The 27,980-nt window shown below is 43.2% G+C and overlaps 1 protein-coding gene across 1 annotated transcript in view; it reads right to left on the bottom strand.

Moving 5' to 3' along the window:
• The window catches only part of PARD3B (par-3 family cell polarity regulator beta), a 679,914-nt gene that overhangs the window by 267,714 nt on the left and 384,220 nt on the right, over positions 1 to 27,980 (bottom strand). Inside the window, exons 17-18 of the mRNA XM_084818423.1 lie at positions 26,307 to 26,513; positions 23,716 to 23,974 (exon numbers count right to left, since the gene is read on the bottom strand). Coding sequence (XP_084674549.1) covers positions 23,716 to 23,974; positions 26,307 to 26,513 — 466 coding nt within the window. The remainder of the gene's footprint in view (positions 1 to 23,715; positions 23,975 to 26,306; positions 26,514 to 27,980) is intronic.

Raw genomic sequence — 27,980 nt, 5'->3', positions numbered from 1 at the left:
GAAACAGTAAGAACTCAAATGGCGTAAGCCATCCAAGGCAGTCAAAGATAAGGGTTCTAGAAAAAGACCTAAGTAAATCCACATATGCAGAGATTTAGTCCAACCTTGAAATCTTTGTTGGTTCCTTCATGCTACATGGGTCAAGGCCTATCAAATACAAGACTCAAAACATAGGTTAAAGAGTAAGACCAACACAGAGAGAGATTTCAATGACCATAGTTTCCACTATGGTATCTCCACACTATATGGGTCAATGCATAGAAAAATCCAAGAGTCACAATCAGTGCAAGCCAGCAGGCACTCTGGGCTATCGAAGATGAAGATACACAATCCATAACAAACAAGAATCCAAGGTCTATGAAAAGTATACCAATACCTTCCATGGCAGCTCTTACTGATTCAGTTCAACAGACAACGTTTCAGATTTCAAGGGAAGACATTGCAGATGAAACACACTAAAGTCCAAGTGAAAGGTTTTTCTTACAGCTCAGATGGAGGGAAGTCCCAAACATGCAGGGTTCCACGTAACAACCAACAATAAAAGATGGACCTTAAAGATGATGTTCCCAGGAAAGACTCCCAGCCTGAGCATTTGCTTAAAATCAAGGGTGGGTCTGCAGTTACACACCTGCTAATGATCTAATTGACAGGTAGGGATGTTGAAGGAATCTGCTTCAGGGGTGGAGCTCAACAGATTTGTGTTGGCTCTGCCCACTGGGACGTCATTCTATCTTCCTCCAGCTGGCCCAACTCCACGCGCAACGAGTCCAGCCACCTGGTGGAATTTCCACACATTATTATTTGCATAAAAGACTGCACAAATTATGGCAGCAAAATACACAAATTTGCACAAATTTCAACTGTAATTTGTGCAAATTATGCAAACTTGCAAAAATCATGCAAATGTGTGCAATTTACAGCCAAAATTTGCACAACTGATGCAAATTTGTACATTTTGCAGCTGAAATGTGCATAAATTTCTATTTGCACAAATTATGACTGAGACTAAAAAAATACAGTAAAAGTCCCTGGAACAGTGGGAAACCAGGTGGCTTGGCTCGCAAAAGCAAGCTCAGTAGGGTGCATGGTGGAAGTCCGGTGAGCCCCCAAAGGGCCGGATTTCCTGGAGGTGGTCATCCGTGTTGACAAGGGATCTTAGCCCATAAACAACAGCTACACTTAACAGGGCATTTCTATTCCACCCTCTTGAGTTGACATATCAACCAGTGTGAAACCTCTAATAAAAACCCCATCCCTTCTGCTAGTTTCTCATGGATTGGCTGTTAGCTATCTTAACTACAGGCATGTCATTCAAGGTTGACTCACTCCCCTCTGCTTTCCTCTGAGAAAGCTGACAAAGATAAGCTCACATTTCTTCTGACATCCCACAGGCTGATTAGGCCCAAACTACCCCCCCCACACACACACACCTTTCCTCTTGCCATTACATGACTAACAAGGCATAGATAAATGTGTAGGCCGTGAGCTTCTTTTATTTATTTATTTATTTCATTTCTATACCGCCCAATAGCCGAAGCTCTCTGGGTGGTTCACAAAAATTAAAACCAAACAACACACAATAAAACAATTTAAAATATATAGAACATTAAAACCACAATATAACAATACAACCACAATAAAACCTAGCAGCAGTGCAGGAGTTTAAAATACACAGCAAAGCTAAAAGTTTAGAAAGCTAAAATGCTAAAATGCCTGGGAAAATAAAAAGGTCTTCACCTGGTGCCGAAAGGAATACAATGTAGGTGCCAGGCGAACCTCACTAGGGAGCTCATTCCAGAGCCGGGGTGCCACAGCAGAAAAAGCCCTCCTCCTAGTAGCCACCCGCCTCACTTCCTCTGGCAGGGGCTCACAGAGAAGGGCCGCTGACGATGATCTTAAGGTCCGGGCAGGCACATATGGGAGGAGGCGATCCTTCAGATAACCTGGCCCCAAGCCGTTAAGGGCTTTAAATGTTAATACCAGCACTTTGAATCGGACCCGGAAATGGACTGGCAGCCGGTGCAGCTGAAAAAGTACTGGCGTAATATGAGCTCGCAGGCCAGTCCCTGTTAACAATCTTGCTGCCCTATTTTGGACCAGCTGAAGTTTCCGGATCATTTTCAAAGGCAGCCCCACGTATAACGCATTGCAGTAATCCAGACGAGAAGTTATGAGAGAATGGATCACTGTAGCTAGGCTATCTCTGTCCAGATAAGGGCACAGTTGGTATACCAGCCTAAGCTGATAAAAAGTGCTCTGTGCCACTGAGTTCACCTGTGCCTCAAGTGACAGTTCAGAAGGTTACCATGGTCGATAGTATCGAAAGCCGCTGAGAGGTCCAGAAGAATCAACAGGGTCGCACTCCCCCCGTCCCTCTCCCGGCAGAGGTCATCCCACAGGGTGACCAAGGCAGTTTCCGCTCCAAAACCAGGCCTGAAGCCCAATTGAAATGGATCTAGATAATCCGTTTCATTCAACAGTGTCTGGAGCTGTCCTACAGCCACCCGCTCAAGCACCTTGCCCAGGAAGGGGATGTTGGCCACTGGCCTATAATTATTAACATCCTCTGGGTCCAGGTTAGGCTTTTTCAGGAGTGGTCTAATTACCGCCTCTTTTAAAGCCACAGGCACCACTCCCTCTCTCAAGGAGGAATTTACAACCTCCTGGACCCAGCCAGACATCCCCTCCTTGCTTGATCTAATAAGCCATGAAGGGCAAGGGTCAAGCACACAAGTGGTCGATCGGACTTGGCCAAGCACCTTGTCCGCATCCTCAGGCCTCAGTAACTGAAACTCATCCAATAAAACTGGACCAGACGGTGGTCTGAACGCCTCTACCAATGGAACTGCATTAATCGTGGTGTCCAATTCATGACAAATCTGAGTGACTTTATCTTCAAAGTGCCGTGCAAACTCGTCACAGCGTGCCACCGAGGGTTCCACCGTCTCTCTCCCTGGCCCAGAATATAACAAGCCACAAACCACTTGGAAAATCTCCGCTGGACGACACTGAGAAGATGCAATGCTGGTGGAAAAGAACTGTCGCTTTTCCACCCTCACCGCCACAGAGTAGGCTTGATAGTGGGATCTTACCCGTGTTTAGTCAGACTCAGCACGAGTTTTCCTCCACCTGCGTTCTAGCCGTCTCCCCTCTTGCTTCATTGCCCTCAGCTCAGGTGTATACCAAGGAGCTGGCCGGGCTCTGCTCAGAGGGAGAGGGCGCTTGGGCGCGATCGCGTCAGCCACCCGAGTCATTTCAGCATTCCACAGAGCGACCTGGGCTTCGACAGGCGCACCAGCCATACCAGCAGGAAAATCCCCCAGAGCCCTCTGGAATCCATCCAAATCCATTAATCTCCGGGGGTGGACCATTTTAATAGGTCCCCCATCCTTGCAGAGGGGGAAGGCTGCCAGGAGTCTAAACTTCAGCAGGAAGTGATCTGACCATGACAAAGGGACAGACGTTAATTCCGCCACTTTTAGATCACCATCCTCCTGCCCAGTCGAGAAAACCAGATCAAGCGTGTGTCCTTTTATATGCGTTGGGCCGATGTTGGGACAACCCCATGGTTGTCATGGTGGCCATGAAGTCCTGAGCCGCCCTGGATACAGCGGCCTCGGCATGGAAGTTGAGATCCCCCAGGACCATCATCCTAGGGGTCCTCAACACCAAGTCCAGGACCACCTTCTTACTACTGAAGAGCTCCAAACCCTTCTGGACCACTTCTGATCAGATTCTGACTGCAAACTGTAGGGCTCACTGCCACACTGGGGCTGGGCCCTGACAAACATCCATGCACGAGAGTATGAGCAAACTCTGGGGCACCTCAAGATTGCAAAAGTACAAAAAACCTAAGGGGGGAGGATTTGAGAGTGAGGACCCCCCCCTCAAGACAGCCCAATGACAACTGAGCATGCCCCATGGGCACCAAATGCTAACATTTGCGGGGGGGGGGCTGGAAAATCAGGGGGGAGATGAAATGGAGCATCCCAGAAGAGTACACCGCTGGTTGGAACTCTGAATGGAGCACTCCACATTACTATTTTGTTGCGGGTCCCACTTGTAACCATATAGGTTTGATTTTAACTATATGGATAATGTTACATAGGAGCCTTCTGCAGTGTTCATGTTTGAGCCACTGCATGATCCTAGTCAGTATTAATATGTGTGCCCCATGGACCTGCCTGATGCAGCCAGTGGCATGGAGAGCCAGTGTGGTGTAGTGGTTAGAGTGTTGGACTGGGAGTTGGGAGGCCTGTGTTCTAGTCTCCACCTGCCCACTCCACCCTGGGTGACTTTGGGCCAATCACTGACTCTCAGTCTAACCTACCTCACAGGGCTGTTGCGAGAAAAAATGGAGAGGAGGAAGAGGATCATGTACTCCCCCTTGGGCTCTGTGGAGGAATGTTGGGATATAAATGTAACAAATAATAAATAAATGATAGTCCACTTCAGGATTCTGTACCTCATTTACATTAAAATACAAAATTGGGAGGGAGGAACTCTTGAAAGAAGTACAGGGGGGCAGTTTCGTTGTATGTTTGTTCTGGGTAGTGAGGAATGAAACTCTCCAGACAAGTTTAGTTTAAGCCTTTTAAACATCCATCCCCAGGAAATCTTATGTTTAAGGTTCATAATACAACATTACACAAAAGATTCTTCCATGAAAAATATACTGTTATAAATACTAAAATAATGTATCTTTTTAGATCAGGGGTAGATAACCTACAGCCATTGTCCTAACTTCAAGCAGACCTTGGCCTAATTTCAAAAGTACTCTGTAAGTGATCAGTTCAGATCTCTGGCAAGAGTGATCCGCCCCTTTTCCACCAGCCCACCAGCTCTGCTCACTTTGGGGTTTGTATGCAGTACGCAGCTCCTGGCAGCTTATCCCCAAGGGAATGCGGCCCTCAGGGGAAAAAAAGGTTGTCACCCCTGTTTTGGGGGAATCTTCAAAGGAAAAATCTTAAACCTCTATGGAGCTCTGAAAGTTCTCCTCTTGCGGACTGGGAGTCTCCCACCCATCTTTTAAAGTTATATGAATGACTCCCCTTCTCTACTGACACCATCGGCTGAAATCAGCAGGATATCGAGAATTCCCCATCTGACTGCACACAAATTGCAAAACCATTACCCTCCCATCAAATGCACACTGGAGCTGGCACTAAGAACCAGAGCATGCTGAACTGTCATCTTGCCTCTCTGTGAACTCTCTACAGAACTGTTAATTCATTTTCATCTTCTCCCTCCTTGTATGGCTGCACTTAAGAGAACTGGATTGCACAAGTGTAAGGGAGGTCAGAATACGGTCTCTAAGACATTTATATTGTGGCAAGGCATGAGGGGAGATAAATACATCTTGAATTTCAGTCCTTAGAAATATATATGCAAGATTACTAGCTGGCAAGAGGGGTATGTGTACACCCTGGGCTGTAAAATGAGGCCAAGTTGAAAACAACTAAAAATGAAAGTTACTTTCATTTCAGTAAACTGAAAACATTTCATATAGAGCGGGAGGTAGGGAATCAGTGGCTTTCCAGATGTTGCTGGGCTCCAACTCTCACCAGCATCAGCAAGCAGGACCAATGGTCAGGGATGATGGGAGCTGTAGTCCAACCACATGTGAAGGGGCACGGGTTCCCTTCCTCTGATACAGAGTAACAGAATGAAATCTCACCACAGCATTTTTATAACATCAGAGAAACTGGGCTCCCTCCCTTTGGCTTCTCTTTGTAGGGGGTGAGGGAGAAAGAAGTTGGATGAGGGCAGCATGGGACACTACTGCAGCTGACAAACTCCTCAGATATCACACCTCTGGCTGACTTCTTTGTATGTGGGTGGGGCAACACATTTACTGCAGTAAGCCTGAGAAAGCTTAGGGAAGAGTGACTGCATCTACATTTGGTCTACATTTCCCCATTAAAAACCAGTAGTTTTACACTAATTTAGGTACATCCCAGAGGCTGAAAAACTATAGCCCCTATGTTTAAAGCTTTGCTTCAGGACCAGTCATGCCAGCTTTAAGAGTCTTAAGCAATCCATAGTCGCTTGCTAATTTCCTCGGTAATGAGATAGTTAGTTTCAGTATTCTTTCTAGTATGTTAGAGGTATTATTTAGCATCAGACTTGCTGACAGCCTCTTGTATCACTTTCTGGCCATTTTACTCAGCTTCAGTTTGCATGCCAGTGTTGATTTCTACACCAAAACCAGTTACTTACTGATTATATACTTTCTTGTTTTCTGTATTAGAATGGATTATTAATTTCTTCCAGATCTTAATATGCACTGTCCACCCCAAATGTATACTTTTCAAAAAGGGGAATGACAGTCTTCCACAGATTTCTTAATTCTCTAAAAAAAATTATTTCACAGTTGAAAGATTAAGCTTACCATGGAACTTTCTGTTTCTTCATGAATTAAATGCGGGTTTCAAAACACATCAAAGCTCAACTGAAACTATCATATTAAAGTCTTGTAATGATCTTTCTGCTAGCTGGACAAATAGTTTGTTGTCCAGGATGATTCCATCCAGCTTCTTTGCAATGTTCAATACAGTTGGCTGCAAGATGATTTACACCACACTGGAAGTAATCTCTGGACTTTCTCATGGTTCAACTTCTAGTTTGCTTAAAGTCCCTGTGCAATTCAGAGTAAAACTGGCTCAGATTTTTGTTTTTGTTTTTTAAAGAATCTGCCCTTAAAATCCCCATGGATATTCAGTAAATATCTGCTTGGAGCAATACACTTTATTCTTGAGAACAGCAGCTATTCTGTACTTTTCAAATTAAATCTCAGGGCTTTAATTATCTATATGCACATGTTATATAGATTTATGTTTATTTTACAGTACTCCTCTACTTTGCATTCCTCTTTCAATGATGTTTGCAGAATTACAAACAGTCTAAAAATATATTTATAAAGAGCACAATCCATTCACATTGCAGGTCCAGTACCTTCAGATGCCCATAGAACTCAAAAGAACCCTGTTTTTGCCTACCTATGTGCAGAGACAATGCAACGAGTAGGGATTAGGGTAGTGTTGTTAAGGTGCGGGAGGGTCTAACAGCAGCTCAATATTAAAGTAAAGATTAAATTCAAAAGGGATCCCCAACTGTACTAAAAGGAACCAATTACTGAAACATAAACTCACTGTTCAGGACTCAGCTTCTTTGTTCTCACCCCAATGCTGTTGCCCTTTCTCTCTACATACATAAGCGCTTAGCTTAGCTTCTCCCTCTGCAGCCAAGCTCTGCTTCTAAAACACAGCAAGCAACACAATGCAAGCAGTTGCTGGGTCCTAGAAGATGGCTGTACTTCTTCTTCAGTATCAATCTGCCTTGACTACAACAGCAGTCTGTTTTGCGTGATCATTCCTGGCAGCGGGCAGTCTCTTCTGGCTGATCTTGGGTGGGGGGGTCCAGTCCCCTCTGCTCCACTGCTGGTACAGAACTGCCTGAGGTGGGCAGGTGGACTGACCTCCTTCGCCTATGCCTGCCCCCTGGCTTTACCATTTTTTTGTTTACTATTTGGCTGCCTTATTAATGGTGGCACTATGGACATCCCCAGGGCTTCTTGCCCCTCAATACCATGCAATGAGGAAGGGGTCTTCCTCAGAATAAGGAACTGTGAGGTATCCCTGGAGAGAGCCTGTGCCACCTCTGCTTTGCTGCAATGGTGGCAAGAACTGTTTAAAGTCATTTTAGACTTTAAAACTAATTTTAAATTAAATTAACTTTAAATATTATTTGCCATCGTTGTGGCAAAGAAGTGGCGGTGCAGGCCTTCTCTAGGGCCACCTTGCCTACAATGCCTCAGTCTCAAGTGTTCTGCTGTCTGAAGCAAGGGTCTCACCTTGGCTCATGAAAGCGCTAGACCTGCTCTGCCTCACCTTCCAGGAACCCTGGCAGTGGGAGGTTATGGAGAACTGGAGCTTTGAACATGCTTTCCATATCCCCAGTCTAGACCTGGACATAATGTACCTGTGCTCTGAGAGTTGGGCAGAGAGAGAGATGGAGGGAGGTGTGCACAGACTGTCTATGTGCATGCCTGCACACTTGTTTACTGAGAGAGGAGAAAAACAGGATGGGAATTCTCCATGCACAAGCACAGCTATCACCATGCAAGAGGATCATGCCCGAAGCATGGACAAAAAACAACTGTAGCCTGAGGGATCTACTGAATTATGGTTTAGAATCATAGAATAGTAGGGTTGGAAGGGGCCTATACGACCATCGAGTCCAACCCCCACTGTGTTCCACTGTCAGTTAAAGACCCTACCTTTCCAATAAGCTATAAGTTTTAAAAATTGTCTTTTGATTGTTGGCTCCTTATTACCTGCTGCCCTTTTGCTTCTGTCTTAACTTTTATTATTGTTTCATCAATAACAATATTGTTTGTTTTATATTAACGTAAGCCGCTTTGAACTTTTTCTTTCAGAATTGGAAAGGAAATTTTCCAGTAAAGTAAAATGCTTTAGGATGCAGTCCTACTAATGTTTATACAGAAAAAAGTCCTACAATTTTTGGCTGGCTGGAGAATGCTGGGAGTTGTAGGGCTTTTTTCTTTCTAAACATGCATAGAACTGCACCTTTAGATGTACTTTTACAGCCTGATAATGATATTCAGGAGATTTCCCCCTAACAATCCAGATGTTTTACTACCTTAACTATTTTTTTCAGAAATTTGAAGTTACATACTTGGTACTCTGATGTAATTAAGGAAGAAATTATTCAAGATTTAAAAGACTGCATACTATATGGCCTGGTTCACATGTAACAACAACCCAGAGTACAGGTTAAGTATGGGTTGTCGCTGATTCATTGGTTGTTGTTACATGCGAACCCTGCACTATAGTTTAACTGTGGGTTGTTAATTACAAACAACCCAGAGTTCACAACCCAACAAGAATTCATAGGTTCTCTTCCTGGGTTGTTCATGGTTAACAACCCATAGTTACACCATAGTGCAAGGTTTACACATAATGACAACTGACAATTCAACAACCCATACTCAGGGTTGCCATTACATGTGAACCAGGCCTATGAGTCTAGGATATAGGTAATCTAAGGTAGGACAATCCTATATCTGGGCCTCTTTAGCAGATGGTTCCTCAACCTCTTTCAGTGGTTTAATGAACTGCGCTCTCTCTCTCTCTCTCTCTCTCTCTATATATATATATATGTGTGTGTGTGTGTGTGTATGTGTGTATTACACACATACACAGGCTTCACCAGAGGGTGGGCTAAATGTTCCCATTTTAGCTTTACCATCCACTTTTATTGTGTGTGAAATGTACTGCTTTAATAAAGATTCAGACAAAAAAGGTAGATTGCATATCTACAGTGTAGACGGAGTTTATTGGGTTTCTTTACTGAACACTGGACTTAGGCCTCCAACAGTTATTAAACTGCAGATGTAAGTGCTGCATTATGCTAAATTTTGGTGTATTTGTATTGGATAGTAGCTAAAATGAATTCCAGCAAAATATTAATTTTCCTTTGTCTGTTTGCAACAGGGGCACAATTGTCAAAAGCACAGGAGGCCACGTTTCACAAAGTGGGAGGCACAGCTTTTCCTTGCCTTTTTCCTAAATTAGCTTCTGGATGTACTTATCTGAACTAGACCAGAAAGATGATAGACAATGCTGAGACCCACACACAAAACTCTCCGCCTCCCCAATACAATTTGTTTCTTAGGGATTTCTTCTCAGAAAATTAATTCTGGGTGTATACATGTAGATAGACAGACAAAGGCCATGTTCACACATAAACTAAGCCAGGATTTGTTTTGCCTAACCATCGTTTGTCTGAATGTCCAAATCCCAAATTGGAGCCACAAACCACTAACTGGAAAAATGTTTGTTGCTTGTTTTTGAATTGAGCATAGTTTGTCATTTAGTATAGGATCCTGGCTTATTCCTGGTTTGTTCTGGCGCCCTGCTGCTTTGTAAGAAGAGAAAATTTAAAGAGACTTCTGCCTACTTAACTAACATCTATCGTGGACTGTACGTTAAAAGCACACTTAGCTGACTACTATAATTGATATACCCTCGGTGGGTATTATTGGCCTTTCTTCACAGGTTAATTTCCCCACCTCCCCTCCCCACCAGTTCTGTTGCTGAGGAACTTCTACTTGTGACCACAAGTTAATTAGAAAACTTTGATGGAGGCTTAAAATACCCAGAAAAAGTTGATGGAGACTTGGAGGTACTCTAAGGTGGTGGCATCTGGGGAGGTGCTGGGGTGGTTGAATGGATAAGTATTCATATAACTGTTCACCTCCGCTAAACCAGCTGTGTTGGCAGTTAATAGATTTCAGGAAAATCCCACAGGGCTGCTAAGGAACAGTCTTGAAGAGAAAACTATTTCTCTCTTCCTCTGGTGTTAAGATAAAGTTTAACAAACTCGGGAATCAACCCTGCATTAACTGCATCTACAAAGGAGAAGGGAGGTAAGCTGGTTCAGCTTGGAGAGGGAGAGCACATTAGGATTGTTCATGCCAGTTGACACTGTCCCCAAGCTGGAGCCACCCTGCAGCTTCCCTCTGGAAAAGGTGCATTTTCAGAAAGTCATGTTAGTGCGTTTTTTTAAAGATGGCTCCGGAGTGGTTCCACAGTCGTGTGCACCATCCCCTGGCATTAAACCTTGGGCATGTCTAATTCTGTGAACTGGCTGTGACATGGCAGTGACCTGGTCAAGGGGTAGAGCCACCCCTTTCCCCTCCACCCCATTCCCTCTTTTTGGACACAGGCTTCTTCCTACTTCTCATTCCCATGCATTTCTCCATTGAGAATCTGTAATGTCTTTTCCCCACTGAGAAAATCAGAGCCATGCTGTTTCATGTACTAGCTATCTAGCCTCCTTTTCCTATTCACACTAGCAGTTCCCTTCACAATAGTGGAGTATGTAGTGCACAATGAAGAACACAAAGAGGGGAAGGGGAGGAGGCAGGAGTGGGAGCCTGCAGTCGTGGTATTTCGCTGTTTCAATACTGCAATACAGTGAAAGCTAAAGAATGCATGAGGGGAAGGAGAGGAAGCGGCCAGCTGTATTGATGCTGGGAGGAGGAGAAGAGGTGGTGGCCAGGAGCGGGAGCCTGTAGCCATGGTATTTCTCTGTACAGCTGCTGTGATACAATGAGAACTAAAGAATGCACTGAGGGTGAGGAGATGCAGCGGCCAGCAGAGGAGGCAGCAGCAGCAGCAGCTGTTGCCCCACTGAGGGCTAGCAGAGGGAGGCATCTCCAGCCAGTTCTTTCCCTCTGTGCAGAGCTTCAATATCGTTAATTCTCTCAATGGCAAAGCAACGCAGGCGGGGAGCAGGGCAGTCAATAATGGTGGATGCGAGGGGAGAGGTATGGGGACCAAATTCATCTCTTTCACTAAACTTCCCTGTTTGAACAGGGGAGAGTGGACGGCGCAGGAGACAAACCTCTCCCATTCGCTGAGCAGCATCTACTGGTTGATGACATTCAGTTCTACTCGCGGGACTCCGCCCACGCACCCCAAAGTAAGTCGGTTTCAAAGTGCGTGTGTGACTTGTGAAAGTGGGTTTTTAGGTGGTGTATACTCTGCTTTTCTTGCTTTGTGTCCACCTAATAAACAAAAGCCGATTTCATGAAAAATAAAGCAGGAAGTGCGTCTCATTCCGTTACCATGAAGATCGGCCCCAGATGTTCAGAGCAATTAGCAAGCTCACCAATGGTATATTGGCTGGTGAGGCTATGCCAATCCATGGGTGCTGCAAAGGCATCTGGTATATCAGAGCTGGGGAGGGGAAACGAATCAGGATTGGTGGGCTTCTTTGCTCACTTGCAAGACTGAACCTGGCTGGTTCAACAAACCATGTTTAAAACAAATCCTGGCTTGATGTTACATGCAAACCCTCATAGAGAATGTGTGTGTGTGTGTGTGTGTATGTGTGTGGAGGATAGAGATCTAGGATGCACCTGGGCTCTATTACTTTGATATATTTATTTTATTTTTAGTGAGCACTGCTCTCAAAACTGCTCTCTCCAGTCTTGGACCATCTTAATATTTCATTCTCTTGTTTTATAAATGTTATAAAAACGTGAGATTCAAAAGTATTTTTGTATAACCAAGTCTGTTTCTGCATCAATAAATTTCCAACAATTTTCTTTTTGGCTATGTTAGCACATTTTCCACAATATGCCACAGCTATAGGAATTTAAAATAAAGTTCCCTCGTTATATTCATGCCGTATCTTGTTTTCTTTAGGACTCCTGTTCCAAACCCAAAATGATTCCACCTTTTCTCTCCAATTTGCATGAAAGCCGCAAAACAGGAAACCAGTATTTCCAGTGGAGTAACAGAATTACTTTTAATACAAGGTAAGTGTAGGATCCAACTAGTGTCCCTCTGTCAACAGAAGGCATCCATCAACAGAGAGGTGATTTTTGGCAATTTTCCCCTGCAGCCCCTCAAATATATTCCAGGGGGCTGGGGGACCCTCTGAGGGAGATTTGGAGGGGGTACAAGGGCTGCAGGGGGAGAGGGGAACTGCCAAAAATTCCTCCTTCCCCATTCTATAGCTATAGCTGGGTGGGGTGGGAGGGGTACCAATTATAAGTATGTCCCAGGTATAGAGAATTCCTATGCTTGGCCTGCCCTTACTCATTAAACATTTATTTATTTATCTCTCCTCTTCTTCTCGCAGGAGTATAAAGCATAATAGGCAGGTTTATGAAGCAAAAGCTGGAGGCAAGTGGCATGTGGATTCTTCAAGAGTGAAAGAAGCAGCCCGGTTTTCCAGCATGAAGAGGCAATTTTACTGTTGCTGATCTTAAATGTATAAAGAAGATCTCGAACTGACTGCTAGCAGGAAAAGGGAAACAGGGAGATGGGGAAATGGGTAGTGAGCCTGCAGGGCAAAGCTGTCTATGGCAGATGGATTTTGTCTCTTCACTTTGCTGGTCACATTGCTGAATGACCTGCTCATCCTGGCCTTTTATCCCCAGCAGCATAGTCTGATGGATTCATATTTGGACTTGGTAGGGAGTTTAGGTTGAGCACAGTGGTAACTGCTTCGACTTACTCTGGAAGATAACAGGCTCTGCAATAGGATACTGAAGTAGGAACTACATTAAGCATCTTTGGCAATGCTCATCTCACTCCCATTGGTTTAGGTGAGGGCAGGGCAGCACACCATCGCAACTATGCCAGAAATGGGAAACTGCAATAGTTATACTGGCCCTGGATCAGAATTGGTAGGCATGCAGTTGCTGTGGGTTCCTAGGACTTCAGTCCTGCCCTACACTAGCCTACCACTTTAACAACATACTAGCACGCCATGGCACATCAAGTACTGATGTATGTAAAGAAAATACAACACAAAATAAATAAACCTGAGGTCTACCCATGAGAGTTATTATCAGTTTGCCTATGCCTTGTTTCAGAACCTAGTGATGAAAGAAGAATCAGAGTTACCTGGCAATATAAAACATTAATCCAGGGAAGATGCATGATTACAAGTCTGGTATAAACATTTTTCCCAGTGCAACATTTTCAAAGCATATTTTACACATTTGTAAAATCTGATGTGCTTCTAAACTGAGCAGACATCACAAAATGCCTAGTGGTGCAGTTCCTCCAGCGAGAATTCAGAAATGTACAAATCTCTGTAAAATAAGGAGTATCTCTACAAGACATATTTGTAATAGCAATTTCTGAACAGGATGTGTAATAGAACGAATCGCATGCTATTATGGCAAGTGGAGAGTAAAGCCAGTTATCCACTCAGAACTAGGAAGCTGCATGCCAAATCGGTTTTCACCACCCAGTGGGTACAACATACTTCTCATACAAATCAAGAACTTAAACAGCTTACACAGAGTCATTGCTGTAAAACTGCTAAGATATATAATAGGACAATCTCACAGGGAAAAAAAAGTCTGTTTACGTTTTAAGGGTTGATGAAACACAAGTGTTGCTACAGGATGCTGAAGCTGTCATTTTAATGTTCAGTTGAAACTAAACTAGCAAAGATGGAGGTTATGAAAAGGAAAACAAGCCCAAAACTTGTGGAAGAAAACTATACTCAATCACTCTACTAGTGGACTGAGTCCAACCTGGTGCCCTCCAGATATTCTGGATTACAAGCCCCATCAGTCCAGCCAGCATGGCCAATTGTCAGGGATGCTGGGAGTTGTAGCCCAAAACTTCAAAGGTGGGGGAGGGACCAGGTTGGGAAAGGCTGCATTAGAAGAGTCACCACAAATTTAGGAATAGTATTTCTGCAGATTCAATAGTACCTTGAATCTGCAGGTGCAGTCCTCAACCATCTTTGAGCAGACTCAGTCATTTCATGTGGCTTATCACTGGCATGCAAAGCTACTGCAGTGCTTAAATTGGCTTGACCATGTCATTTGCTCACACTCAAATGGTGTATCTGCCTCACATTCACATAAAGGTTCATACATGCAGTTCAAGATAGTGGCAGATTGGCAAGATCAGCATACAACGGATCTTGTGAACTTTTAGGAAAAGTTTGTCTGTATATGCTTGGAAACAAACTGTGGGATGTTTTGGTGGGGCTGAAACCAGTGATATCTGTTTCATAGTCTTGGTAAATCTTTACTCAGGGGTACCTCCTGCGGTATTCAGAAAGCACTTTGATCTAACATATTTTACAGTTTTTTCTTACAGCCAAGTAGCTATCTCATTAATGGACAATGGGTAAACAACACGAAAATCCCTTGGCTCTAACACATCCTTCCCCAACTTGGTGCCCTCCAGATGTATTGGGCTGCAACTCCCATCATTTCTAGCCAGCATGGAAAATGGATGGGAATGATGGGAGCTGCAGTCCAACACACCTGGAGAGCACCAGATTGGGGAAGGCTGCTCTGATGTACCCCTTGTGTGAGATCTACAAAAAGTGAGAATGGAAAGCATGAAGTTAAGAAGGAGCAAACTACAATTCCATTGATAGAGGTATAGGCACCTCTTATGACCAAACACGTGCTTGGGGGATTTTTCAGTGCAATGTATTATTAATCCACCCTACAACAGACTGTGCACCTCCGCAACTGGAGGTTGAGGTAGCATTTACAACCATAATATTCCTTGGTTTTAAAGTAAAAACTGAGACATGCCGTCAGTGAACCATTTTCAGGGAGCTTTGCTAGATGCTACTAAATATCAGCTGAGCAATGTTGCTCATCACTCTGTTGCTCATCACTCAATGTTGCTCATCACAATGTTACCCATCACTCTGCACATGTGCAGGATGTGGAGCATTCATTACATGCACAAAGCTAATTTTGTGAGGAAAGACATGTTGACATTAAGTTAAAGCCAGGCTTCCTAAGGAACAGCATGTAGACACACCTAAAAAAAAAAAGAAAAAGGAATGTACATAGGAGAGATGAAAAATAAGGAGAGATGAGAGAGTAAAACATTGAAATTTGACAGATTCTGCTCAAGTAAACAAAAGGTCTACGCCGACAGGAACTGAACTGTATGCCTGAATTGTATGCAGGCTAAAAGGGGATGAAAGAGTGAATAGAATTGTCGTTTCCTGTGCTATCTTCTGCATGCTTACTTGGAAGTAAGTCCCATTGTGCTGGATGGGAAAGGAAAGGTTCCTCCTGTGCAAGCACCGAGTCATTGCTGACTCCTAGAGGGACGCCGTTTTGGCTGGCGTTTTCATGGCAGACTATAGCGGGGTACTCCCTAATAACTATGTTTAAGACTATAACCTTAGTGTATAAAACATGCAGGCCCAGCCCATTTTGAGGTGTAGAGAGTGCATGGGTTGGGCTTACGCACACTAACATGTGAATCCATTCTCTTACTACATGGAGGCTGCAGAGAGACTGTGTAGGCTGGAATGTAAGGAAACATTGCCCTAAGAGATGATAACAACATGAGTAAGTAGGAAGGTTGTGTCATTTTTCTGTTTAAAACAACTAGCTCACAAACTCAGGGAAGATGGCACAAAGGAGAAGGATGTTTTGTGGGCTACTTACGTTCCATTTGATTTCAATCATCTGCATACTCTGAAGTTCTTTCTTTCTTTCTTTCTTTCTTTCTTTCATAATCACCCAACAAAAGGTCAACTTACCGAAATATTTGCTAGATCTTATTTTCATCTTTTAAAACAACAAATGTATTTTTAAATCATTAGATTAATGACTGTATATCTGTAATAATCTTGGTTTAAAATGTCAACTGGATTTGAGATGACTTTTTCATTTAATCAGTGTCAGGGCACTATAAAATAAATGTTCCTCTGGTCTGATTCCTTTGCCTAACATGAGACAATATATTTTTCTCTACAGGAGCAATACCTATTGACAATTTGTACTTAACGGAGAACCTGTTTGCATCAGTGTTGCAATCCTATCTCTAACTTAGCCACCAGTTTCTTGGATATAGGAAATACATTCTGAAAGAAAGACACCTATGATAGCAAGGATCTTTGCTATTTAACATCTCCCACACTGGAAGCATTCAAGATGAAGCTGGACAGCCATCTGTCAGGGATGTTTTGACTTAGATTCCTGTACTGAGCAGGGGGTTGGACGTGATGGTCTTGTAGGCCCCTTCCAACCCTACTATTCTATGATTCTATGAAGAGACAACCCCTACTCTCCCTCCCCACTCCCACCTCCCAGCTATCCGAGAGGTATCTTGGATGCATATAATGATGGCTATTTCACTCACAGGAATCTGTGCTAGAAAGGTGGAGCTGTATAGGAGCAAAACACGGAAAGGACCTTGGGCTGAACCAAAATGGCTCGCCCTGTTTCATGGTTTTATTCCTCCCTCCGCCCCAATTCCTGATTTATTTATATTTTGCCATGAATTTGTATTGTAACACATTTTGTATCATATTGTTATGCATTATTTCTCTGGCCATTGTGGTTCACAGCCTCATTTCCCCACACTTTGTGCCATTTAACAGGCATAAATTATTCTGTTGATAACTTTAGAATTCTATGTTTTATGTTATGACTCATGGACACTCAGAAACAGAACTATGTGGGCTACCCAAGACAGGCAGATTAAATAGCACCATGGGCAAAGGAGGCCAACAATGAGGGTAAAGGAGGAGGATGAAAATGGTGCCAAGAAACAGCAGAAGCAGCTACAGAGGAACAAAGGGCAATGATCCATATCAAAATAATGCGAATGTTTAGCAAGGGGGGTGTTTTTTTGGTAACTGGTTCAATTGTGTTAGATGTGTGTCATTGTCACAGCAAAAGTCAAAAAGACGTACCTGACAATGAGCTGTAGTGAGCCATAACGTTCTCATAATAAATTTTGCTACTGCAAAATCAGGTCCCACACTCCTTCCAGGTGCGTTCTGTGTTGTATTTCTGCCTCAAAACCTATGTGCTAGTGCTCTTTAAAATACCCATGAAGATGAAGGAAATGGGATGTGAGACCCCAGGGGATCTCAGGAACAGTGCACCACAAAGGCAGTAGGAAAAATACTGCTATAGACTGGATCACTATTGCACCAATATCGTGGCTTTTGAAAGCTCACACCATACTTAAGATTCTTTAGATTATGTTGCAATAACATAGCAAAAGCAGAATGAAGCTTTGACTTAAAAGTCTGTCTAGCAAGGAGAGAAATCACCCTGCAATTCTGGCATGTTCTCCTAAGGAAAAAAGAAGATTATGTATGTATGTATGTATGTATTTAATTTCATGTCCAAAAGCTTGAAAACTAAGTATCTGTACCCTGAGAAGTTGGTTTTTAAAGATACTCATACAAGGCAATCTCCTAAAGACTTCAATTTAAAAATGAAAATTAGGTATTTCATTAATTTGGTAGCACCCTGTCTACAGTTGCACACTCTCAAACACACACATACACACACACACACACACACTGTGCTCTGCCTCTTTCAAGTTTTTGATCTCTAGTTCTTTCCATTCCATCCAAAACAAGTTCGAAGCTTGGCTATATTTGCCCACAAATACAGGTCATCTTATTAAGAAAGTACACTAATGAGTTAGAAAGCTATACTCCCCTATGATGCACTGGTCTAACTCGTTAACATTAATGAGAATTATGCATATATGCTAAGAGAAGAATAGAACCCTAATTAAACAAATAAACCTTTAGCATTATGTACATGAGCATTTTAATAAGAAAATATACCTCTCATCTTTGCATTTGACAAACGATAAATTCAACTAAGGAGTAATCAAGATTGCAAGGGTAAGAAGAGGAGGGTGTCATAAAGCAGCCAGCATTTTTTTTTAATGGTATGACAAATAGGCTATGCATATATTCTCAGATTAATTATTGCACACATTCCCTTAGCCTGCAATCACTAAAACATGGTAGTTTTATTTAACAACCAACAGTTTTGTACAACAGATACAAATCAGGAAAGAAAAATTTAAAATGAAGGCCTCACAAAACCTTCTAAACAACTTCTGGTTATAATTTAGTCCTCTCTTTGCAGTACCACTGTAGACATTTATTTCCATCACTTTCCTACCTACATTAAATGGTATTAAAAATAGTTAATTATGCCGTAGTGGGGCCCAGGAGAGTCAAAGAGAGAGTCTGTTTACATTCATGCATGCATACACAAAATCAGGCTTTCATGTCGGTATTCTCTTCTGGATTGACAATTGGTTCATGCAAGTATATTGCATGCCTGGTTCTCAGCACCACATTTCTGCATCCAGTATTAGGTGCTGCGGGCATGGCATCCAACACTGAATTTGGAAAGATATATGCATTACCCATATGAAAGTGGGGGAATATATATATATTATGCGTGTGCATGTGTGTTGGGGGGGGGGGAACGAGGGCTGCAGACACTTTATACAGGTTCCCCAAAGGGTGATTTGCACTTTCAAAGCTGATAGCACCAGTGACCTGTGACAATCTGGTTAGGCACATGTGGCTATACACATAATGCACTGAATGACTAGCCCATTACTGGTCTGTATCTGTTGATTTAGGATCGTAGAGGCTATGCATTTGTGTATGTCACTACATTCATATTATGCTACCTACTTAGCAATACTATTACAGAGTCAACACTACTGGTCATAAAAAGTACAGTTGTAAAGGATCTTCATTTAATAATGAAAATGCTTCTTCTCTTCTAGCTAAAATGAAACATTAAAATCACTCAGATGCTTAGCTCAAAGCAATACTGGCAAATAAGGCAGCCAAAAATGGCTCATACTGTGAAAATGAAAGTAAATACTCCAAGATTAATTGTTAGCAAGAAAATATAATACTTCCAAAGAAGAAAATAGTAGTTACAGCTCATATTAGCTACTTTATTAATTCTCCTGCAAGCCTAATAAAGGAACACATAACAGAAAACAGCTTTGCACTGAAATATGACTACTATTTATCAGGACTGTCCATCAGTACTCCCCAGCAGCACCAGTACCACCACCACCATAATCAAGCTAATTAAATTACAGAAAGAGAGATGCTGCTCCTGCTGTACCACCACCAACAGTGTTTTAAAATATCTGCATCCTGACTCAAGATAGAATAAGAGGCTTTGAGGCTCTGCATTCTACACAAATAGTTATTCTTTTTTCTTTCCACTGAAATCGCCAGATATACAATTGGTCTATACTTTATAAAGCAAAACACTGTGACTCCAGCCTATTGGCTGCCTATAGGGAGCTAGCTATTAAAATTTCATTGGTATGGCTGCAGTCCATTAGCTAACTTACCTTCATACCCATAAAAAGTGAAGGGTAAACCCAGAAATTTTACAACCACTATCTGGAAAAGGTAGTAACAGGGCCACAGTCACATTACATTTATTATACACCGTGGCTCTAACAACTGCTCTGGGATCAGGCCACAGAGCAACAGTGTACCATGACAGATGTCACATTCTCTTGGTGATTTAAAAGGTTCCGCTTGTATTTAACTTAATTTAAAAATGAAGTCAAAGCTTTGGCTTTGCAGTAAGAAAATGCACTGACTGTGATGATTTCAGATCAGATAACTAAACTAACCAGGCCACAAATTAAGAACTTAATACCCATCATCCATTCCAGAAAACACAAGAATATGCTTTCACATAACACCCTTTTGGATGAGCAAGCATTGAGATAACCATAGTTAAGCACTCAGAAAGTGACAAACGATTTACTATCTTCACACTGACCCAAATTGTGTTGGTTGTGGTTGTCATAAGAATGTGGAAGATTAAAGTTCCTGCTCTGCTATATATATAAACACACACACACACACACACACACACAACATGCAGTTTGCACAGTTGTCACAGCATGATTTGTATAATGGTTTTTCTGAAAAACCATATTCGCCCTGACAAAATTTAATGCTGAGGTAACCTTTAGCAAGAAAGCAAACACCTTCCAAAGTAATGTCCAGACCCTGCAAGCAAATAGCAACTTGCCTTGTCTGTAAGACCCTACACATCTTGGTTACCAGCCAAGCCAAACATTCACCTTTTAAAGACTTGACTTGTCCACAGAGAAAGGTAACATTTAGCATTTACTTAATAGTTAAGCCCCTCCTCATGACTGTGAAACGTAAGCGAAGCCTTGGGTAGGAAGTCTCAAGGAGGAGCCCTCTCTTCTTGCAGCAAGCCGAAGGCAGACTGGTAAGAGCATGCACAGAACAGAGTAACATGATCTTTCCTCTAACTCAACTTGGCACCCTCCAGATGTGTTGGGACCACAACTCCTATCACCTCCAGCCAGCACGGTCACAGGCCATGTTGGCTGGGAACTGCAGTCCAACAAACCAGGAGGGTGGCAGGTTGGAGAAGACTCTTCTAAGCTGATGGGTGCAAGTGCTTTGGCTTAATGGAACATGAACGACAGAAAACACAAGTTACAAACAAATGCAGGAAAAAACCCTCAAATAATAAAATGGTTCGTTTTCATGATATGTCCCTCTCACTGCCTCCTTTTCTGGGGCCAGCACAGTCTCAGGAAACGCTGCCACCCAAGCCGTCTGGGGCTCTCCTAGAGCCTTGGGATGCTTCTCCTTGCCCTTTCCCAAAACTCTTGCCTCTGCCCCACCAGTGGTTGCGGCTGGCCATTCAGCCATACATTTTCCAGTTAAGTTAAGAGCTGCTGAAGGAGTGCGAGTGGCTGAAGTTACAAGCTAATACTGAAAAGGAGAAGTCAAACATCTTACAAATAAAGCTGGTGTGAAATGAACCAACTAAATGAATATACCTGTAGCAAATTGATATTCTGGAAAAGCAGACACTTTGTAAAACCGAGACAACATTTGTGTAGGCGACTGTCAGGGCCTTCTCTGCCTCCATGGTCACCAGAAGAGGAAGTTGGCAACATGGACAATGTGGGAAAACATTGTGTGCCAAGTAGCTCATGCTCATATACAGACCATCTATACCAGCCTTCCCCAGCATGAAGATTCTGGACTACAATCCCCTGCTGCCCCAGGCCAGCATGACCAATGGTCAGGGATAATGGGAGCCATCGTCCAAATATCTGGAGGGCACCATTTTGGGAAGGCTGGTCTTCACTATGCCTCCCACCCATCTCTGCCTGCAACACAGAAAAGCAGAGGATCATTTTCCCACATCGCAGAATGGTAAAACATAGAAATGCAAGCTCCATGTCTGAAATGCTGGGTACTTTATACAGCTGTAAGATATATTATTACAGAGGATTCAAGAAGACCATGTGCACCGAGAAAGTGTTTCTGATAACACGTGGTTCTGCTCCAAAGGGTCCCTAACCTTGGGGTGGGGGCTTCAGGGCTGCAGGGAGCTGCTGCTATAAGGGGAAAACTGAAATCTCCTTTTGTGCATACAGAACACTGCATGCAAAGTGGTGGATTACAGCCATTGCACCTAGCAGAGCAATTGTACAGAACACAGTTGGGATGCCCCTCCAAGAGGAGGAGTATGCTCACAATAGGAAGACAGATAGTGAGGACATTCTATGTATAAAATCAGCTCCTCAGGGATGCTTCCTGTCCTGCATTTCCTACAGGGGAAAACATCAGCACATATATCTGAGGCAGGAAATACATTCACATAGCATTTCCTTGCCACATCACTTTAGAACAACCTTTCCCAAGCTGGTGCACTCCAGAAAATTTGGACTACAGTTCCCAGCACTCCTGACCACTGGCCATGCTGGCTGGGGCTGACTGGAGTTGAAGTCCAAAACATCTGGAGGGCACCAGGTTGGGGGAGGCTGGATTAGAGAACGCATAGTCCCTTCTGAACTTCCCGGTGCCCTTCAGTCATCTGGAGGGGCCTTGATATGGTCCCCTTTTCTGTGTACTGGCGATGTGGGGCAGAGAATGTTTTTATGACTGTAACACCATCTCAAGAGAAGCACAATGAGCTCAAACCTTGCAGGCTTTTAGAAAGCCGGTGAAGACATCTTTATTCTGCCATGACTGATGTTATTGGTTAATTTTAACTACTTTTGCTGTTTTATCCAATTCAACATTATTTGAAGATTGCTGGGAGAATTATCAACAACCTCAGATACGCAGACGATACCACCCTAATGGCAGAAAGCGAAGAGGATCTAAAGAGCCTCTTGTTGAGGGTGAAAGAGGAGATTGCAAAAGCTGGTTTGAAACTTGACATTAAAAAAACTAAGATGATGGCATCTGGCCCCATCACTCCCTGGCATATAGAAGGGGAAGAAATGGAAGCAGTGACAGATTTTATTTTCTTGGGCTCCAAGATCACCGCAGATGGTGACTGTACCCATGAAATTAAAAGACGCTTGCTCCTGGGGAGGAAAGCTATGGCCAACCTAGACAGCATAGTAAGAAGCAGAGACATCACCTTGCCGACAAAGGTCCGTATAATCAAAGCTATGGTTTTCCCAGTAGTAATGTATGGCTGTGAGAGCTGGATTATACGGAAGGCTGAGCGCCGAAGAATTGATGCTTTCGAACTGTGGTGCTGGAGAAGACTCCTACGAGTCCCCTGAACTGCAAGGAGGTCAAATCAGTCAATCCTAAAGGAAATCAACCCTGACTGCTCATTGGAAGGACAGATACTGAAGCTGAAGCTCAAATATTTTGGCCACCTAATGCGAAGAGAAAACTCCCTGGAAAAGACCCTGATGCTGGGAAAGATCAAAGGCAAAAGGAGAAGGGGACGGCAGAGGATGAGATGGCCAGATAGCATCACTGATGCAATGAATATGAACTTGAGCACACTCCGGAAGACAGCGGAGGACAGGAAGGCCTGGCGTGCTATGGTCCATGGGGTCACGAAGAGTCGGACACGACTTAACGACTGAACAACAAGAAGTTCATATTATTAAGCTACTACATGTACTTTAAAGTTAATGGGCTGGATCCAGACTGGACATGCTTAGAGCAGGCTTATTAAGTTACTCATGACTAAACAAAGTATCACTGATTTCAAGGGGTCTACTGTGAGCACGGCCAAGTCTGGATCCAAGCCACTGGCTTTATATGTTCTGACTTGCCTTTAGTTCTTTTTGAAGAAAGGTGGGGCATATATTTCAATCAAATAATTTAAAAGTTCATGTTGCAAAATGTACACTCAATTGTAGAGATTAGTTGCTATATAAACAAAAGTAGCATATGAAGTGGCCCTCAATCAAAAGCAAATGTGGTTCAGTGGATACCGTGCTTGGCTTGTACCTGGAATATCATCAAACTCATCAAGTAGCCTCAGGACAAAAAAGATAAATACTTTAAAACAGCAGTAACAGGAAAAAATAAAGATATAACAAGGCCTTTTACCTCAACATGGCACCCAAACTTTTCTTCTTTGTTTTTCTTTCTGGATCTTCACATTCTTCTTTTTTGTCCTTTTCTTTACTTTTAGATTTGCTCTTTAGATTAGATTTTTTATTCTTTTCTTTCCTTTTCAATTTTTCTTTGGTTTTCTTGTGTTTCTTTGCCTTGCCTTCCACATCCTCTAACTCAGAGTTCACATGAAAGGCTGATTCAAAGTTTTGGGCTTCCTGACCAGAAAGAGAGCTCTTATCAGACATACCATCTGCAAAAGAAGAACAGACCAGAGACATTTATGATGAACTAGTACAAATGAAAACTGCAGGGCTCGTGACCATATAAGGTGTACTATAATGCACTTTAATCAAATTGTATATGTTTAAGAGATCATCAAGAGACCATCCAATATATCCAGCTAATTCCAACATGACTGTTGGAAATTAAAAACGGTCACGTTATGGATTCTTATTTTCAAGTTATTATATTTGGTAATACATAGATATAGCACAACACTATCTTTGCTGATACTAGGCTTCTTAAGCCTTGTGAGTTTTAAAAAATCATATAGTGCCTCTTGGGACACACAGAGGCAGAGGTTATTCAAGTCAAGGAACTAACGGAGCATAATTGGAACTCAAGATTTATGAGCACACATGTTGTAATTATAGCTAGACCAATATTGTCAAATCCATTACAGAACCATTGCAAGGGCACCTCTAAGTAGCAGTTTTCCAGAACTTCTGACAGGGTGTTGCAGTGCGCTAGTTTTCAACAGGTGGACTGTGAGCCACAGCTAGATCATGAGGTAACCTAAGCAGACAGCACCAATAGCGCCACCACCATTTTTTTTAAAATTAATTTTAGGCTGCCTCTAAAGGGGAACCTCGCCAAGGAGATGTACAAAATAAAACAACACAAAACAATAAAATTCAATTAAAACAATGATTATAAATAAAACCAGCAGCCCATTTTTTTTTAAAAGGCCAGTGGAAACAGACGGGTGGTGGGCAAGTGAGAAGGGTCTCTGTTGATGAACTCAGAGTGCAAGCGGACTAATACAGAATGAGGTGGTCCTTCAAGTAACTTGGACCCAAACCATTTAAGGTTTTCAGGGTTAAAAACAGTATTTTAAGAGATCAGTCTTGTGGCCACTAGACACGGTCTTGATGGCCATAGGATTTTTTGGTTCCTGGAAAGTGCTCTTCCCGCCCCCTCCCCCACGTAGCCAGTGCAGTTCTTTCTGTGCCACCGCCATCTCTGCATTTGGAAATGGAGCACAGAGACGGGATAAAGGGGGCGGGGAGGGGTGGAGACTGCGGAACCTGCTTTAGACAGCTTCCTATCGGATTTCCAAGCCTGTTCCCTCCCTCCTCCCGAAAACACACATCGAGCCACACATGCAGACGGGTGGGGCACAGAGGAGAGGATCCCCGCCGTGCTCCATCCGCCCTGCTTTGGACAGTCAGTAGCCTCCAATTTCGGAAGCTACCAACTATCTTAATAGGATTGTGCCCTAAACCGGGCTTGGAAACACACTAGCAACCAGTGCAGCAGTAGTACCACTGTCACATGAGCCAACTGCCCAGCCTCCAGTAGCTGTATTCTGCAACAGCAGAAGTTTCCAAACAGTCATATCTGAACTCCAGCCATGCTTCTGGAGATGTTGGGATGAGCCCCAACTCTAGAACTGCAATACAGTTCGCACAATAATCTATAGGACCTTTTCCATTATTATGTATAGAGAACTTAACCAGGACCCAAAAGAACATACACCAGATTCAGGTCTTTATTGAAAGAACTTGTCAGCCTTCCCCAACCTGGTTGGACTACAACTCTCATCATCCCTGACAACTGCCATGCTGGCAGGGCTTGATTGTCAGAAATGGATCATCCTTCCCCTTTGCAATCAACACCACAATAAACAAAGCTTCAGGGTCTTATTTTACTAGAGACTAGCTTTTCTACAAATGCACATCCAAGGAAACTCTCAGACTGCTTCAGGCTTTAAACAACTAATCAACAATCTCTAAGCAGAGGAGATGAACCAGAGGGTAGAGTATGAACTTCATGGCCAGGCTTCCTTTGCAGTGATGCTCCTCCCTTAGGGTGGCTCCCTCCTATGTTGGCTTCTAAGAGTGGCTATCTAGGCAGAGTGTCTGAGCCCTGCCCCTACCTTTTCCCACTTAGCTTTGCGACGTGCCTTAGCGTTTCTCAAGTCACATCCCTCTTCCTCAGAAACTTGAGTTCTTACAGTAAAGAGAAGAAGCAGAGCTTGAGCCATCTGTTCGTCAAAACTTTCAGAGAAATCTCTCCCAGTGTCTAAGCGCTCTAGACAGAGTCCCTCCCCCATGCTTTGAACTAGCAGTTCTAACTCTCGACTTGAAATCAGAGCTGTCAGACATCTGAAACAGCTGAAACTCATCTCTGACAACGATGGGATCTAACATATCCGGAGGGCACCGGGTTGGGGAAGGCTGAAAAGTATTTTAGAACAAAGTGGGCACACTGAGCTTTGGCTATTGGGTGGTATAGAAATTAAATAAATATATGGAAACTTGCCTGTGCTGAAAAAAAGAGAGAAATTTTGAAGTACATACCATCTGCTATATCTTCAGGCCCGTCGTAAGATTTGTCAATGGCAGCTCTGAAACTCTCATTACACCCTCTGCCACGGACCATGTGAGGTCTTGGTCTATAGAAAGGAAGCTCATTCTTTTTCACTTCAGCAACAGCTGTCTGAAGACTCTCTAGGGAACTCGACTTCTTTAAGCCCAGGGTGGGACCAATATCCTTGCCAGGAGATTCTAAAGTAAGAGAATGAGGGAGAAATATTTAAACGACACAAACTAGTAATAAAATTATACACATGCACATGTTTTAAAGAAGAGTTCCACTTGGTACACCTACAAAATGTTAGATCCTGCAGTTGCAAAACTGGAAGTCACCTCTTGCTCCCCAAAACTAAGCAGAGCTTTAAGTCTAATAAATTAGATTTGTAAACCTCATAGGTATAGAAAATATAAAACACAAAGTCTGGAAACATATGTACCTCAAACCAGTACTAGTATTCTGAGCTTTCAGGGTAACCAAAATAGCAGAGGCTAAAAGCAGCTATTTCATCAGGATCCCAACCTAATTTCACAACTGATACGGGATTTTGTTAAGATGAATGAATCCTTGTTTTGCAACGGAAGTCACTTGCAACGGAAGTCACTTTTAATGGCCACAGAAATCCTAAACCTGTGTGCTAGGTAGACTGGGACATATAGGGGGGTTCCTTCTTATTGCTCAGCCCTTTTTAAAATAAAATATTTTTATTAATTGCTTTCCATTAAGTAACTCTCCGTTTTTTTTTGGCAAAGAAGAACTCTTCTCAGAAAACAAGTCAGTATTTTCTTTATATGGAAGTCCCACCATTGACTTGTTTGAGCCAGCAAAGGCGACTGTCCTATAGGATTCTGAAGAACAGAGCAGGGCCTTTTGAGGAGCGGGAGGGGATTCAAATGCATTGGAGGGCATCAGAGGACAAGGTGCTACACGAAAAGGACCAACACAATAGAAGCTATAGGGCAGGGCTGCACAAAGTAAGCCCAGGGAAGAAGAAAGGGAAATCAGCATAGGAACAAAGAGAAGAGGAAACTTCAAGAAGTGTCCTTAATACAGTGTAAGGCCCAGCATGGCTGTTCACACAACACACTAACTCACACTCAGTGATTGAGTGTGGGTTTTTTTGAACCGTGAGTTGTTTGCTGAACTGTGGGTTAGTGTGTTGTCTGAACACAGCCAGGATGGGTTGTTAACCATGCAGTGTGGTGTATTTTCTTGAACAAGCCACCTTGAGAACCCATGGTTTGTTGTTGGGTTGTTCAGGGTGGTTAACAAGCCACCCTGGCTGCGTTCAGACAACACGATAACCCACCCCATGGAAAACATGCTGCGTTCAGACAACATGCTAACCCACAGTTCAACAAACAACCCACACACAACCTCAGTGCGCCTGTTCATACATCATGCTGATCCATGGTGGATAAGCTATGCAGATTAGGTTGTTTTGCAAACAACCTACTGTGCTCCCTTCAGACGTCCAGGCAAACAAGCTACGCAGTGTAGTTTATTCCTCCTCCCCCACCCTCCTCCTGTAGTCCTCCCACCTAGCCATCCCAGCCTTCTTTGGGTGGGAAACCAGACCCTGCCGACCCTTGTGCTGCCTTTCCAAGCCTTTGCTGCCCCCCCATCCCTGCCTGTGTGCAACAAAAAGGAGTGGGGGGCCC

This window comes from Heloderma suspectum, chromosome 1 (assembly GCF_057233095.1).
Source record: "Heloderma suspectum isolate Gila_16-S chromosome 1, 16-S_ref, whole genome shotgun sequence".
Taxonomy (NCBI): Eukaryota; Metazoa; Chordata; class Lepidosauria; order Squamata; family Helodermatidae; genus Heloderma; species Heloderma suspectum.
The sequence above is the reverse complement of the archived record's forward strand: the minus strand, read 5'-3'. Positions and strand labels throughout refer to the sequence as shown.